This window comes from Platichthys flesus, chromosome 17, assembly GCF_949316205.1.
Source record: "Platichthys flesus chromosome 17, fPlaFle2.1, whole genome shotgun sequence".
Taxonomy (NCBI): domain Eukaryota; kingdom Metazoa; phylum Chordata; class Actinopteri; order Pleuronectiformes; family Pleuronectidae; genus Platichthys; species Platichthys flesus.
Genome location: NC_084961.1, coordinates 16,930,351 through 16,948,452, shown reverse-complemented (window position 1 = coordinate 16,948,452; position 18,102 = coordinate 16,930,351). Strand labels below are relative to the sequence as shown.

General features: G+C 41.0%; 1 protein-coding gene across 3 annotated transcripts in view; it reads left to right on the top strand.

The window, feature by feature from the left end:
- Positions 1–18,102, top strand: part of trappc9 (trafficking protein particle complex subunit 9) — a 196,876-nt gene that overhangs the window by 130,372 nt on the left and 48,402 nt on the right. For all 3 annotated transcript variants that reach the window (XM_062409866.1, XM_062409865.1, XM_062409868.1), the window contains one exon: positions 2,549–2,639. In XM_062409866.1, the coding sequence (XP_062265850.1) occupies positions 2,549–2,639 (91 nt within the window). The remainder of the gene's footprint in view (positions 1–2,548; positions 2,640–18,102) is intronic.

The window sequence follows — 18,102 nt, the reverse complement described above, 5'->3', positions numbered from 1 at the left end:
GATTATTATTAATATGACTTATGATAAGATTTCGTAGCTAGCAGAGCAGAGTTTTGTTTTTCCAACATTTTCCAAAGCGGTGTCAAGAGGCCGACACAGATGTCAAGAGAGTTTGTGGCGATAAGAGCCGACACCGGTGTCTGTGTGTTGTCAAGAAAATCGTGTGATCTCTGCAGCGGAGTTAATACGTTGCTTCCTGCCTCTGTCTGCCTCACCTCTCGCCTGTATAATGCAGAGGATTCGATGCTGTTGTGAACGCATCTGTGCAGAGAATCTCCCGCTGCGTTTGAGAGGAGAACTGTGGGTAAACTCTGGAGCCAATTCTCCGGATTTTACCCGCAGGTAATTTGTGAAAAAGGCTATATGCCTGCGTGCCCTCCTGCCTGCTCATGGGCTCTGTGTTTTTTACTACAACTCAATTGTGACTTGAAGGTTGCTTACAGAGCTCAGGAGCTGTCGCCAATCACAAATAACCAACAAAAATGGCTGTTTAATCTAAGACTTTGGTGGCATATATATTTAAAAAGAAACTCTGCAGGGAAGTTTTGTGTTAATGTACAAAATGCCATCCCTTAGCTCCTTTTTCGGGAAGCGCTCTGATCCAACAAACTGAAAAGTGCCAAACTTAAAATGATTGAGGTTGATCACCCATACAGAGACAGCTGTTTTAGGATTTCTCAGCTCTGTGGCAGACTCTGGAAATATACTGGTTTACACTGGTACATGTTGATGTTTAGCAGTTAGCACTGTAATTACATACCTTGTCACGTTAATATATGTTCACAACGTCCTGTAGCACCGAACCCCCAGTGGACCTTATGGCTGATTGGAATTGGATTGTTTTATTATGTATTTATTAATTGGTAATATAACCAATGACTGTATAGAAATATGGATGACATGAATGCACAGTGAAGCCAAAGCATCTGGATCACCCACTGGTGGCCGGCCGGCTGCTGTATGAGTCATTATTCATGCCTCCGCCATTATTTGATCATACAGATAGATCTTGGTTCTTATTTGGTGTTTAAAACTGAGTCTGACTCCTGATAGGTCGAGTGCTTGTATCAGCTGCATCGCAATACTGCAGATCCATCACCGATTGCTACTGCACTGGCTCCAAATGCACGAGCTGGGAGGGTTCAGTTCTGGATAGTGGAGACTCATCGTCCATATATATATTTTTATAAAGCCTGTAGTCACAAATATGGTCTCAGGTACGGTTGGATTTTGACCTTATGGTGGACGACAAGTCAGGGGATCAGCAAAGTCATGAGAATTTATCCTCTAGTGACCTTGAATATCTGCCGCTTATTTCATAGCAATCCACTCCACAGTGGAGACATCTTACTGTAGCCACGGTGCTGCCAGAATGTACGGTGTGATTAATATTTCATTCACCCATATTGGTATGTGAGGAATATGTTAGCAAGCATGTGTGAAAACTCGTACACGTTGTAGCTGACAGCTTCACTGTGAGATGCAGCAGAAAACCAGTAGCTCAGGCCGGTGATGGACAAGCCGCTCGGTGCTCCTGTTACTCAACAGTCCTGCTGAAGCCTTGAATTAGAAGCTCCGCGTGTCCTTGCTTCGGCTGATCAAAGCCATTGTTCATTAGGAAGACAAAGCAGTTGCAATGTGGTTTATTATGATTCAGACTCTGGGTTTGGAAATGATCCAGCCTGCAAGGCAGAAGCACCTCTCAGCACAGTATGTTTTATCTGTAAATGCCCCTCCCCCCTCTCTCTATCCCTCTCTGCATGTGTACTGTACTCTCCCTCAAAGGTTAATAGACACAGGTTGGTTGCTCTGGGCGCTGCTCGTCTCACCCATTATTCCAAATGTCAGCTGTGTAAATGATCAGCGTTGTCCTTATCATCACACATTATCTGGGTAATTGCTCTCTGACAGTCATATTTGTTTTGATGCCGCATTCATACATTGATAGCCTCCCCCGCGATCGTTTTAATGCTGGCGCTCTAGTCAGGTTACGGAAACATGCTCGCCATTGGTCACCTTTGGCATCTAAATGAATGCACAACACAAAGATTTGTGATGCAGTAATAAGTGCTATACCTCAGTCTTGATAAACTATATTTTCTCTTTATTCCACTCTGATGCTTCCATTTTGTGTTTGCTTAGTAGTTCAACTACTATAACAACCATCTAATGTTTCTATGACTGAAGTGACGAAGGCTCTTAGTTTTGCTCTTTCTAATGTTTGTGTAACTCAGGGAACATCAACACACTGAATCCTTACTAACATCCATGGATGAATGTTTTAGGTACAGCTCTACACACGCACACAAACGCACACACACATCTATAAAAAAACAAATGTTGATGTGTGCTGGAACAACAAAACACTACAAAACGGTTGAAAAAGAGAAAATCTGCACACACGATGCTCCCGTTAAAGGTTTTATTAGCATTTAACAATGCATTCTTTTATAAGTACAGAACAATGTACTTTTGTCGTGTATTTTTGTGAAGAGTTTCCCATGTTGATTATTCCCTCGAAATGCTAAAAGTCCTTGACCAGTACCACCCCTCTCTGCGGCGCCGTGGAGAGGCCAGCGTGGAGGGAGTCCTCAACCAGCTGGTCCTGGAGCACCTACAGCTAGCTCCTTTACAGTGGGGTGAGTACACGTGTGTGTGTGTGTGTGTGCGAGTGCGTGTGCGTGCGCTTGTGTGCGTGTGTGTGTGTGTGTGTCTGTGTGTGTGATAAGATACAGAAAGTTTACCCTCCCTTTTCATACTTTAACAAAGGCTTTAACATGAATTCACTAGAATCCAAAGTAAATGGAACAAAAGGAAGAGTTTAAATAAAGTTGTTGCGAGTGTTCTTCATTGGATTTAATTCCATGCTCCGTCTTTTAAGTTTCCCGTGATTATGTTTGTCTGCCAATCCATCTCCTTACCTGTCAGTTAGTGCATAAACCTCCAGTAGTGGTCTCAAGCCATGTTTTTGATTTGCATTCATAATGTGATACATCCCATTTTAGAGAGGTGTAGACAGCAGCTCGGGAAAATGCGTGAGTCACGGGGGACACGCCACATTTGTAGGAGCACTCGTCGGTCGCACCATCTGTGATCAACCTCTCAAATCACTTTTGATTTACTGCGGGTGTTTGTTTTCTAAGCTTCCCGGCCTCTCTTTGGGTGCTGCCAGCATTTTGATTAGTCAGCTGGGGCTGCCCTGCTTTTGCAGAAGCCTTCAAAAAAATGAAATAAATGCGGCAACAGCAGATCAAGCATCGGAAATGTGAGAATGTGTTGAGACAGGAATATGGAGGGGGTTCAAGGCAAAGACCTCACCAGATTCGCTGTTATCCAGTTATTTCAGCGTTTGACGTGCTTCGCCTTGAATGAGGAAATGTTCCCAGGACTAAATGCACCCGTCTATGATCTGATATTTGACATTATGTGTGCAATCTCAGCGCAGGCCTGATTCCATGTTTGTGTGCTTTTTTCATGCGTCTTCATTTCTGTGAGGGGATAGTGCTGCAGTTCCAGCTCAGGCCTCTGCAGGCTCTGCTGATTATGGGCCAGATAATTTGCCTCAGCACATTCGGATGCCTTTATCAGGGTTGCCAAGACTATCATAGGCTCAATAACAGTTTAGGCATTTCCCCTGTGTCTAGTCCAAACGGGTGCTTTTAAATTCCAGTGTCGCTCTCTGCTTCACACTCAGAGGGATAAATAGCACTTGCTTTTCAAAAAGTCCTCTTTGTGTTTGATGCCATGATGATTATGGCCAAGGCTCTGTGTTCTGTTGGGATTGTTGCCACTTGCTTAGTCATAAATTGAGACAATACAACAGGAATCTTCTTTTATAAGCATAAATATAGATGTTTTATTATTATTCTACCTCCTGCAGCTCTTAAAGGGAGATGACTTTAGTTTTTTTTAGTAGATCTTTCATGTTTCCTCTTGTGTTTATGTGGCAGGTGAACTGCTTGCGCAAAAACGTTGGACTTTATTTCAATGTGTCTCATAAACTCTCAAGTGAAACACAAAGTAAACTTCAAATCCTGTCCGTGTCCTAAGAACTATCGGATTAGTGTTTGGGTTTTCTTGTTAACATGTAACGTTAGGCAGCGGGAGAGTGAGGTCGGAGGATATGCGTTTGGGTGATACGCCCGGTACAAGGCCGCTGCTGCAAAATGAACGTAACTGAAACATTACAGTTCGTGAATGCATGAATTGGGACAGGAATTAACTAAATTAACCAACATGAGCAACATGCTTGGTTAACTGCCTAGCAACATGTAATGTTGCCAATCTTCATCTAATTTGGATGCCTTTAATCATTTCTCTAAGTTATTAAGCATAGTCCTCCAGGAGATGGTAGTAAAAACGTTCAATTAAAATCTCAACTTTTCAGTGAAAATAATTTCCCTCCGAGTGCACAGGTTTTATTTCATCAATATAGGACCATTGCTGAAATAGATTTTCATTAATGTTTTCATCTAATGGATAATTCTACAACTCTCCTGAACCAGTCTTCTGTTTTGAGCGGTTGTAGAAAGTGATCTAATTTCCTTAAGCATGCAAAAATGAGTGTGGAGTGTGTTGTGTAGATGATTGTGAAGCCGATGTGAAACGGCAGTCTAATGTGGAAATCTGGTGTTTTGCACTCCATTGTAGTCTTGACTTGAGTTTCAGTGCCAAGTACCCGTCTGAAGATTTAAATAGTGAACAAAGTCAACCGGGCTGACTCTGTCCAAGCTGATGTGAAGATGCAAGCAGGTCTCCACAGAAAAAAGTTTAGACCTGGGTCTGTGTCGCGGTGCCTGAGCACATGATATGAATATGCATTTTAAGAGCCGCCGCTCCCCAGCGCCCTTTTGAGCGGTTTTGTTTACTGTACAGTTTCCGTGTGTGTTCGACTGGCGGTGTGTCAACAACCAGCTGCCAAGTCTACGGTAAATTCCTTGAGGACCATCACTCTGTGGCTCCCCTGCATTTCTAAACACTCTCATTCAAAGAGAAATGTTATCGCCTCCAGTTCTGCTCAATCACCAGAGACATTTGGCTACACATTTGTTTATACATGCAAGGAATTAGCTGTGGTGCATTTGTGCATAGATGTAGACAATATAAAAATAGGAAACAAAAATGTTATATATAAAGAATATGTATTTAAATCTTGTATAAATTTCCACAGGGACTCCCTCCTCTAAAAGAAATCTGAGAAAACATCTATTTATTTAATTTTTTGCAACTAAATAAGGGATTGCACAGTTCCACTGTTTATTTATTTAACTATTCATCGCAAGTACTTTTTCGATTTTTGAAAGTCACTGAGTACATTAACACATACAGTAACTTAATGGATGCACAGAATCTACAAGAAGTCAACAGTGCGAGAGTCTACTTATAGACACTGTGCCTCGGGCTGGGGCTATGAGGAGAGGCTCTGACATCTCTGCCTGACCTCGGCCCATTGTGTGGCATGAGAAACGTGATGCCTCTTCACAATTTTCTACCATAGAAACCTATGAATATTTGATAACATAGGTTCCAGTAAATGGAGAACATGGAAAGTGCTAGAGTTGTTTTTATGGCTTTGTGTTTGTTTACAAGCTCATTATTATTATTGAAAAGGCAGCAAATGGAGGCCATTAGTAAATTATTCTACCTCCGGGAAGGACCATTCACATGGTCACAGCCGCACTGCAATAAAGAGAGATCACATATGATGAAACACACTGCATAATTATAAATGAATAATGCAAGTGCTGTTTTTTTTCATTTAGTGAAACATGCTTTTGTTGCTGCAGAATCTCATTTTTCACTCTTAGAGGAACCGCTACAATTCAGTAATTGGGTTAGACATTAAAGCAGATATTATTATTTGTATGAGGGAGGGGAATAAATAGAAAACGATTGACACAAAATTTACCATAAATAATAACACTGATATTTGTATGCCTTTCCTCTTTTTCTGTAAAATATATGGACAGCTTGAACATTATTTCCTGCCTATATTGAATTCCACGCAAGGTGCAATTCTTTAATAAAGCCTGCTGTTACAAATCATCAGCTGTGACAAACAGGTTTAAAAAAAAAAAGTGATTTATGCTATAAAACTCCTGAAAGTGCCGTTGATATCATTTTGGATTGATATGCTGCTCTTTCCCTGGCTAATTCTAAAAGGTTTCCACTGAGTTTCTGTCATTTTCATTCAATTTTCTGCTCTAGCTCTGGACGCTGCTATTTCATTCTGTCATATATGCTAAGAAAAGGAAGTGCAGTTGGAGAGTGTGCGCGTTGACCGTGGATTTCATGGTGCTTGAAAAGGGTAGGCAGTTTTACAAACAGTCTAAATGTCAGCAGATCTGCAGCCTCGGAGAATCTCAGATATTGTTTTTTCAGAAGGTTACTGGCTGGCTGGTTTAATTATCTGTGACAACATTTTACTGCTCTTCCCAAAACTATAAGAGGTACTTGTCATCCTTAAAATTGGAGAAACCAGAGAGAAGGGGGTTGACAGGGGGGCATGGGATGAAATGAACTAAATTAGGTTTTAGACATCAGCTCTCATTTTTAACACAATATATTCTTTTCAAACCACACGTTTCCTCCATACCGTTGTACTCTAAACAGCAGGGTGACAGAATTTGGTCTCTTTCCAACGAGGACATGGCAGTTTGAGCGTTTAATCAAATGCTTACATTTTTCCGTCAAACAGATATAGATAAAAAAATGTAACCAGCAGAGTAATTAAAGTTACCCTGGGGAGTTTTTTCCTCTCTCACCTCAACACTGTGCGCATGTTGAGATGTAATAAAACAAATAAGAGTTGTGGTCAATCCCATATTTTGGATTTACGACAACTGTAACTTAAAAATCAAACTCGTCATTTCCACTTCATACTTCAACATTTTGTGCCTATGTCCTAAGGTCAGTGCTGGTAACAATGGATAAGAGCTGTGACATATTTGTTAAACTCATAATATCCAAGGAGGTTACGTGTTCACCCATGGGGGCTACTCCAAACAGGTCAATCTGATGAGGGCTGTTTTAGACAGGGTAAAAAGGGTGCGGTTTTAAATTATCCTTAACCAAAATATGCTGCAGACATTTCATTAAGACACCAAGGGACCATATCAACTTGTGCTAAAATGGGCATAATAGGTGTCCTTTAAATAAAGTTTAGTTTAACTAAAGATTTTTTCATAAATCTGATTGAATTTGTAGATTAAAAAATAAGAGTTATAAAGGGCTGAAATATTTTTAAAGAGAGGTTAAATTTCCCTACCTGCATGAGTGTGCCTGTGCATGTCTGTGCATGTGTTTGGGGCTAATAAATTCATCTTAATCTTAATCCTAACCAAGAATGTCCATATCGCTGCATCCCTACATAAAAGCTACTGGGAGAACTTCAAAAAACATTAATGGATAGATGTGATTTGCCACAAGGAAGAATCCATCAAATATCGCTGCGTATCCGGATCAAGGGGAACGGATCCTGGAAATTTTTTATTTCACTTTCTTTTTACATTGTGAGAAAGGTTGTTTTCTTTGACATTTTCTGGGATTTCTTAGATATAGGGAAAACATCCAACATGCTCTGACGGTGTGTGATGCAATTGGGTCCAGTTTGATTGAATTTCAGGGGACTGTTATGTGCTCTCCTCGGTGCCATACTAATTCTTATTTAGGAGGCAGTCTCGTGAGATGCATCAGGTGTTCTTTTTAGAAAAGAGATCTGATCAAAATATCAGCATATAGTAATGAATACCTCTATATAAAAACACACAAACTCTAAACAAAATGTGTGTACAGGGAATGGCACTATAAGGTAGTGATTGAGAGGCATGACGGAGGGAGCTCTGCTGCATGAATGCCTGGTGTGATGAGGTGTGAAGTTTAACTTGTAAATTCTTATAAACCTAAGGAGTTAAGTACAGAAATGTTGACTCCAGAAAGGACTGTGATAAAAATGCAAAGTTTCATTCAAAATCACTTTATTATTGGGCTTCATCTTCAGCGTCACCACGTCGCTGAAAGACTCCTTCTTACCCCCACAGCAGTTAAAATGTGAGAACAGTTGGTATCATTTGTTTTTTTTTTCGTTTCTTTTTTTGCAGCCTGCACATTATGTAAATAGCTCCATTGATTATAGCTCCTCAGCTGTCAAACAGATTAAAGGCAAAGTGGTGCACCTCCTGATTGGAGTCGCTGTGTCAACTTAATGGAGTGTTGCTAAACCAACAGTCACCTGACCAATCAAGACGCAGCTCTCGCAGCAGGTGATGATGCTGAAGGAGAACACAAGGTTTCTATCGGACAGGAAGTGGCCCGACACTTTTCATCCCTGAAACGTGTGAGCAGTGAAATATAATAACACAAATAAAGGAACAAATACATTTAATAAAAATGCACCAAGAATCAGTAATATATGTTATATTTAAATAAACGTTAAGCCTCATTGACAAATGTTGTGCAAATGCTAAATAGTTAGGAATAATAATTGGTCAATACTTGCATGTGGTGAACTGCATAAATTACAGACCATGTTTAAGCCACTCTGCATGTGGAGTGCTGTAACCAAGCAGTGAGATGGAAAACAGCGAGCCTGAATGCGGACTTTGCACCCATAGCCCCCCCCCCCTCACCCCTCCCCAGCCATCAGTCCACCACCAGTAACCCATCTCAATGGAATACAAATTCACCCATGAGTGGAAAGACAAATGTTTAGCCTGGAAGCGAGATGGAAAGAGAAGGGTGGGGGCTTTGCTGTAAAAGGCGGAGAGATAATTTAATAAGACAGCGCTTCTGAACCGGCTCACACCGTCGCACTTTTTTCTCCCCCTCCTTCTCTCCTGCACACACACACAGAGACACATACACACAGACACACACATATACACACACAGATGGACGTTTGGAGCAGTCACAGGCGGTGGCTCACCGGGGACGCCTCGCGGAAAAATGCGCCTTTAAGCTTTTGTCAGGTGCCCAATTGCCATGAGGGCCGCCGGTTTGACAAATGGAGCTGCCAGATAGCCCAGATCCCCCTCGCGCTGGAGTCCCGTTGTGGTGATGATGATTAGAAGCACTGACCTGAGAGGGAGAGAGGATGGCAATGAATACATGCATTGGCTGAGATGAATGACAAGCGCCCTGACTGCACCTGTGACTGGTGATATGGCACATCTGTGAGCAGGATCCAAAGTTAACACCCGCCAAGCGCTTAATGTCTGAGATTTACCTTTTGGCAAGCAGGTGAATGTTTGTATCAAAACAGTCATGCGGTAAAAAAAACTCTATCCTGAGAGTCTGGACTGCATTTTCATTGACAGGTGCTCGGTTTCTCTCCAAGTTGACCAATGAGTCTGCCATGAAGCTCTGTGCAGCACATGAGTCAATTCCCCCCCCCCCCCCCCCCACACACACACACAGTGACAGTATAAACATGGAGTAGGTTGATCTTGCTGATGACAACCCACAGAGGTAGAGGAGGATGAGGGAACTACTAAGAAGAGTTCTTAAAGAAATGGATATTTGTATAGAACAGAACAATGCTGGCTACAGTGTTATACAGAGGCTGTTGACGACTTGTTCTGTCTGTCGACCAAAGTAAAAAAAATTATTAATTTAAGATCTACTGGAGCCTCTTCAATACTGATCAATATCTTCCATTAAATCCATTTTGCGCCGACCTTTTAAGGATTTGCTGATGGGATTTTTACCTTCGCTGGTGAGTTGAACAGCTTAATTCGGACTGTCTGTGAGCACACATCAACTGCAGGCTCAGGTCCCTGCACAGCAGTGATAGGGCCTGTGGGAGATGGTAATTCGGCTTTCTAAAGACCAACTTACTCCAGCATGATGTCAGTCAAGGCTGCAAACAGAAGGAAGGAAGGCAAACTTGTCCGTGGGCTGTTGTGCATGTCCATCTCTTGGTTTTGATTTCTTTATTCTGTGCAGTATTTTGAGCTGTTGATAGATGCTGACCTCACCAGGGTGTACTTCACCTTTTCCTTGTTACAGGGTGGATAAGCTGCATCTTTCTAAGACCATAGGAAGGCTAAGAGAGTTTAGATAACGAGTATAATACTTACCTGTTTCTATAAAATGTCTAGTCACAAATGCTTTTGCATCAACAATCATTATATGGAAAGCAGATTAATAGTTGGTGTTCTGGCATAGAGACTAAGAGCAGAGGTGTAGCAACAAAAACCCACGTACATTACTGAACCATATTTCGAAAACGCAGGGTCGCAAAATGTTAGGGCTGTTTTATTTTTTTATTTTCCTTGTTTAAGTTTTGATCATATTCATCTCCAGAAGAAGCTGTGTAAAGTCGGATAAATGTCCTTCAGTGAAGTCATCTGAGTCAGCCTTTTGTTGGTTGTGAAGACGCTACACTTGAAAATAAAAACCTGGCTACAAAGACCTCTGGGCCAGCTAGTCATTTTCGAAAGTGCCATAGCCGCTCAGGGCTATGTTTGCTGTCTCCAGCATAGCTCAGCTAAATCTCAGACGTGCCACGGCCATTTTCTGAAATGTCTGCTAAAATTTGCCTTTCACTTAGGAAGAATGCAACAGGAGATTGTCCAAGTCACGACAGGGAAATGTCCAGAGCATTCAGTTGAAGAGTGGCTCTTAAGTAGAGCAACCAGGAGGCAGGATATAACTTCTGCAGAGGAAATCACAGGGTTTTGTTTCCCACGCATCAACACTGACAGCCCTTATATCTTTTTTTCATGCTCTTTGGAAAATGTAAGGAAGATGTATTGGGTTGATGTAGTGCATGTCTTACAGCAGCTTTACACTTCTCTTTAAATCGTTGGTCATTAATTCTGTCTCTAAATCCTCAATAACAACTAATGGCGAAGACACTGAAAAAGTATTCAATAAACCTAATGGAAAAAAGCAGCAAGTTTTTACCTATTCTGTGCTGTTGCCAGGAATAGTCTGTGATTTTAACTTTTGCCAGGAATAGTTTGTGTTTTTAACTTATCACTGAAGTCACTTTTCAACAAGTGACTTCAGCAAAATAGATTTGAGTGGATCCAATCCAGCTCAGTCTCCCTTGACCCAAGGGACGGCAAAATAAAGAGCTTCTTGCACAGCCTTTTTTTTTTTTTGACAATATTATATTTGGAGCAGTGTGACTGGTGACCTGTGCAGAGTTCTCCTCACCTTGTATTCAGTGTCAGCTGTAATAAGCTCAAGACAAGCAACTCTATATAGGATTTTTTTAAATTATTGTTTAAGCAGTTGTTTAACCTAGTAATATGGTTTTTAGACAACACTCAATAAAGCATAATCATTTAGGTGCAGTTAATTATTTTATTTTCCAGTTACAATTGTCATTGTCCTTACACCAATAATTCAAAAAGTCTTTGATTTTTAGCCAGAAACTGATCTTTGTATTTCAATTTTACTCAACTACATTCCTTCCCGTACCCTAACCATTTATTAACCATAGTTTATTTGCTATAATAACAATATGTCCCCAGCATTAACCCTGATACTGTTGCCATATGCAGACATTAAAGCAAGGTTTAAATAATGTATCAAAACATTGATATTGGATGTAGTCCTGCCTGTTGCATCGTAGTCAAATATTGATGCTCCTAAGATTGTTTTGAACACCCCAGCAGAATTTAAAGCATGTTCTTTATTTTAGCTGAGCTCAATGATTTTGCTGGTTGAAATATCTCCTCCATGGTTTTGCATGTTGTTTAGGCCTCACTTTATTGCTCCACTCAGGCCTCATGTAGCTGGAAAACTGTCAATAAATGTACAGACCTAAAGGCTTGTATGTCTTCTCTGGTCCATAAATACATACACACTAAACCCTCCCACGCCCTCCATCACCACCCACCTACCGGAGTTCAGATCGGCCTAAATTTGCAGCGGTTGCTGTCTATATATGTGAGTGATGGGCGCTTGGAGGAGCACTGTAGACTAGGATCTGATTTATCTGCTTGTTTTTAGCTCTGTTACCCTGGAGCTGCCGGTCAGCCATCCTAAAGGTCTCCTATTGAAGGCGGTAGAAAGCCAGAGTGATAGGGACAGACGACACTCACCTTTTTGGGTAGCACGCTCTGTCTCCAGGGCCACTGTGTGTGATATACAGATTCAGTGCTGGTTCAGACAGCCTAAGATAGGTGTGTTAACGGCATCATACTCAAAGTGGTGATAAAGGCATGATGAGGCAGCATCGCCCTATGAGTCTTCAAATGATTCCTCCTCTCAGGTAGCTTAATGAGATTAGCTGCAATAAATGTCTATTGTAACATAACCAGGTAATTAACCCATTATGAATTTTGAGTTTCTATACATTATGTAGCCTAATACTGTTTTTGGCCACATTAAGGGATTAAGCATGAAAGGATCATTTGTCTTACTCTTGCTTGACTCACCGGTCTTATCCTGCCACAGCTTTTATGTGTAAACGAGTACAGAGGCTCACTCTATGATTACCTAGCCTTCCTTTTTATCCCTGGCCCGGTGTGGATCTACAGTTAGCACATTTAATGGGCTTAGAGCATCTGTTTATGGGGCATTTATCATGGATACAGAACAATCCAGGCTGTCGGTCCCTCGGCCTGGGTGAGCCGAGGAAATATATCAAATCTCCTCCGGCCTGCCACACCACACAATAGCCATTCTTTGAGACGATAGGAGGGAGAGGAGAGGAAAGAAAATAAAATAAAATAAAAGGAAGTCAAGTTAAGGGGCACATAAAGTAAAGGCACAAAAAATATAGTTTTGGAGATCAGATTGTGGATAGATACACAGTTTTTATTTTTGTTCCAGTGACAAAAGTACAAAGAAAGCCTTTGGTCTAGTTTTGTTAACAAGTTAAACATGTACTGACTAATTTTACTGTAGGCTCCTATATTTACCATTCACACATGCGGTATCTTGCGAACCATTTAATGAATGGACTTTACATTACTGATTATGGTTTGATTGGACTCGCAATAAATTCAATATTAATAAAAATTGAATAAACTAGCGACCAGCTCTTTGCAACAGTCAGACACAGGCGACTTAACTGCGATGGGTGCAGATCTCTGTCGCGGTCACACTTCCTTTTTAATTTTCCAGGTTTTTATTCAGTCTTTTCAGTGCATTTTATTGTACAACTAACTATCCATTTAGCTACCTTGTTCATTCTAAGAACCAATCAATGTTTTCCCCCTCGCTATTTCTACAACTCATGTATTTTTAGCACAAACCTGTTTCTCCTTCCCTGTTTTCTATCAAATAAAACCACCTCCTCCATTGATTTCTTTAGAGGAAACAAGAGTATCCCCAACGGCTGCCTTTTCATCTCTGAAAGACAGATTACCTGACATTTCTAAATGCAACCAAGTCCAGCCTCTGGTTTCATTGTGAGAATGTGTTCAGCGCCCCGCTCACACTATTTCATGTGGTTCTAAAGGAGGGAATGCTGTGACACAGCTGTTTCACCTGCTGGAAATGAGCATTGCTGTTGTATTACATGTGGCTCTGCACTATCAATCCTCAGCAGTGCAAACAGATCAGTAGTGTCTGTTTATTTTGAGTTTCTTCAAGAGGTCTACTAAGATATTATCGCTCAAAACAGAATTATTACAATTTGGATTTGATTCTTTCTTATATCTAAGATGTGTAAAAGGCTTGTTTCAAGAGAGAATTGAAGGTTAAAGCAACAATCTGCCAATCACCTGTAACAGACTTTGTGTTGACATATAACTGAAAAGTCCCACTAAAACTTAATATTTAATATTTGATCAAACCTTAACAGACACCATGATGGTTTTACCATCACACATTACAAATTGTACAAATCAAAATACCATTTGATGAGAAAGTTGATGACACCCGACTGAGAGGGGCTGAACTTAATGTATTGAGCTGTGATATCTGATAAATTACCCAATTTGTTTGCTAAATCATTCCAAATTAAACATCAGAAAAAAGGCCCAATTCAAGCAAAGCCCAAGGTGAAGGTCTAAAAACTGCTTTTCATGAAAAGGGAGTGGACACAAGTGGGTTTGATGTACTCAAATCAGAAATGTTGAGCAGTGATTATATATACAGGGAGAGCAATATTCAGATATTACCTAGATTAAGGCAGTAGTCTGAATAAGACACTGCCATTACCTTAACCTGAATGAGGTCATACTTAAAATAGGTAATTATGGAATTAGGACAAGTTGAAAATTCTGACCTTAGTCACATTATTTGGACATGTATACATCTTGATTGCTGTATCACGTCTTCTTGAAGTTTTTTGAACTCTCAACATGTAGTGCAGGTACATTTTGTGATGATGAACGTGAGTAAAGACCCCTATGTCTGAGTTTACGCAACTCTTCTCACGGAGACGTCTTTTCAGCCAACCATGCTCGTCATAAGGAATGGGATCTTCACGTTTAAGACACCGTGACTTGCGTCTTGTGAGCTTCTATCAAGTCTTTCCTGTGTCATGTTTCAAAATAAGTGCCTTGCCCCTAAATCTCTTTGGAATCTTGACACAGCTTTGAAATGTCTGTGTTCAGTTGCCCGTCCCTACGCTGGTCGTGTACAATAAATTTCCTCAAAATATGAGCATCTACAACTTCACACCTGAACGTTTCCTTTTCCATGTGACGTGGTCATCATGTTGGACCCAGGATTCACCGTTTAGAGTGCGGGACAGTCCACAAGCATTTGCACTAGGTGTGAGTCATAAATACTCTGACATCCGTATAGCCTGTCAGTCTTTTTGACGATGGTTGGACATGACATCGCCTCTCAGAGGCAGAAGTCACTCCACCGCGCTCATCTGTCACTATTGATCCTCCTCATCGATGCTCTGGTGCCACAGACTCGTAATCACATGTTTCCCCACATGAATGGAGCTGCTCTTGTACACTGTTGGTTACTGTAAGATGTTTTCTTTTTTATGTGAATGACATCAAGAAGGAAGCAAATAGAACGTCCTCAGTCTGTTTCTGCATCCATCTTGTGGAGTAAATAAGATGTAGTTGACAGGTTTATGAAAAACTTTATGAATATTGTTCCACCCAAGTCTGTGTTAAAACAACCTCTATATTGCATTGATCTGTTTGAGGAGGATACCGCAGTTTTTTATGATTGGCCCAAGGAGCTCATCATTCATGCGCTGTGTTTTGTGGATAATTGGAAATTCATCCGAGGATATGTTGCATTATTACTTAGATTTGCTTTGCCTGTCATTGCTGAGCGCTTCTGAAGTCCCATTGCTGCCCATTTCTACCCCTTGCTGACATGCTATTCATCTTCTTCCGTGAAGCTGCTAAGAGGAAGTAGCAGGTGATCCATCACGTTTGACTCCGGTCCATCAGATGTTGGCCAGCTATGGATTCATAGGCACAGCACCTTGCTGACAGGTGTGTGTCAACCCTGTGGGAAACCGACTCTTTTTAGCCTTCAAACGCTTGATGTTGCTCACTCTACTGACAGGTTTCTGACCCTGACATATACTGGCCATCGCTGCAGCAGAACACCTACAGAGATCCACCTAGCGTGCCCTGTCACCTAGAACTCCCCTGTGCCCTTGAATATATAGTGTGCACTCCGGAGTGCGTGCACACAGTTTGCTGTAAAAAAATGTGTGGGAGGAAATATGGGGAGACTTCGAGGGTCACTGAGCACCGCTGCAGCATCCTGGTGGGCCTGAAAAGCACATGGGGTGTATTTTGGGTAACACTTGACGAGAATACATTGTCACATTGACACATTATCTTTTTCCCTCTTCTTCTCTCTCTCTTGTTTTCCATGCACACTCACACACACACGGAGAAAGCTATTTTACACAGTTTAAAAGCTTCATTGCCTCTCATGGCGGTTTTAGTAATGGCTGGGGTCAGATAATGTATGATCACTAGGACCGGCATTATCATCAGATAAAATGGGCAGCACAAGAGATCAATTGAAATGTACCTTTCCACATAATGACTGCTTTCATTAGTTATTTTGTTATTTGTCAGTCATAAGCAGCTCTTATAGCTGTGAGCAAGGGAAAATCACGGGGTTTGTAATCGAATATTAATAGTCTAGAAGGCTCAGCAGGAAGCAGCTAAATTGACACTTTGAAACAGCTTAACAACTTAACATTGTGCGCACGTGTTCCTGATCACTCAATGCATGTTAAGATGTATATGGTCCATGGTTAGATGACAAAACGAAACATATAGCAGATGTGAGTGAAAGCAGTTTGATACATATGCAATTTAAGATGAACTCATCCCAGAAAATGATGTCTGCTGCCATATCACTAATAGCACAACATGGACTAATGTATTGGTACAGCACTCTGAAAGGAGGATGCATGTTTCACATTAATCCTCCAGAGCTAGTGTTATTTACCATGGTCGCCAGAATGTTCACCATGGGCAATGTCTATGTCAATTTTGTTTGGAAGGGTTAATATGCTTCAACCAATTCAAAGTTCTAAAGGCATATGTGTCAATGCCTCTACCAAAAGCCCATATTCAAAGATAGCACGGCATCACATGGGCTAAACAAACCATCTCTCCCCTCTTCTCCTCACCCAAAACAGTTTCCACCGATCCATTTTATTGCCTTACCCTGAATATGCAAGAGCACTGACTGGATGGGGTCATTAAAGTTATGTTTCTGGACAGTTCCAGACTAAATAATTGGTTTATAGGCCAGGATGAATCAGTCGACAGGACTCATATCTATGGTTTGCAATAGTCACACATGGGAGCCTCTATCCTCTTTCTGCCTCATTACATTGTCTTATTTGATCTTAATGGCGCAGTGTATCAACAGCTTTGTGCAGATCTTCTTTCAATGCCAGCACAATAGTGGGTCACAAAGAGGCAGTACAGAAAATGATGGTGACTTGTGACAACAAACATTGTTTATTTTGTAAAGCAAACCTAAAGAGTAAAATGATCGTTTGAGTGATTTGACCCCGATTATAGCTAGAAAACTCCCATTTATAAAATAAAAATACCATTATTTATTAACCAAGCACTTGCTTTGTTTATTAATCGAATGAAAACTAAAGTGCTTTTTTATGATAAAGCAAGTATTATTTGACCAAATCTTCAAAACCCAAAGATATTTCGTTCACCATGAATTTGGTCAAGAGCTCAGAATCTCTAGAAAAAAAGAAATAGCTTAGTGTGCTGTACTGACAACTACAGTCTAAGATATGAATTACAATCTTGCATAACTATTCATTTAGATTAAACGTGGATGATTGACCATTTTGAAACAGATGTTCCACAAACAGATAAATTGAGGATTTGTGTGAAAGTCCGAGGTTTGAGCACAATTTAGAATTGCATAACTCAATCAGTGACCTTTAAGGGTAGTTAGACAACACCAAAACATACAGAACACACAACACACACACAGAACATGCTCTCACTGGTTAAGTCACTTAATGCCCTCTTTTATTAAACAGGGCTGGCCTTTTGTTCTCCTCTTTTGTCTGGACCTGCCATTGTTCTGCCCACCTGCTTTTCAAAGACAATCATGGTGCAGCTAGTAATTAGCTCCAGGGATCCCACTTGCTGGTCTATTTCCAAGCAATGCTTTGTCTGCAAACATAATACCACTGTTTTTTTTTCTCAGAGGCAGCGCTTTTTCTCAACTAGTTGCGACAGGTGGCTGATCTTTTAATGTTATGAAGCTTAGATACTTTGGTTCTGTTCGTTCTGCTGAGTCACACGGTATGACTTTCGCTGCTTTAGAATTTTGGCAAAGTTATTCAGCGACACTGCCAGCTTTGCTGCAAAAATCCTTCTGGGCCTTCTGGCGACGCTTCCAATTCAAAAAAAAAATCTGACATATTAACTCACACCCCAAATATCTCTGTTATACCTCCGACAGCCGCATTGCATTTGCCTCTGCTACGACTTCTAGCACAGAGAAAAGAAAAGGACCACTGTCCTCCCCATTCAGTTTTAAATTCAGAGCATCATACATCTTTTGAGCACATTGTGAAATGCAGCTTAACTAAATTCATTGATAGCCGTGATTACTCGTAGAAGTGGTTACCTTGTGAGAACACAGCTTGCCAGCATTCAGGTAATGTAATGCAGAAATCGCAAAGGCATAATGTAAAGAGGCAAGGTTGATGGA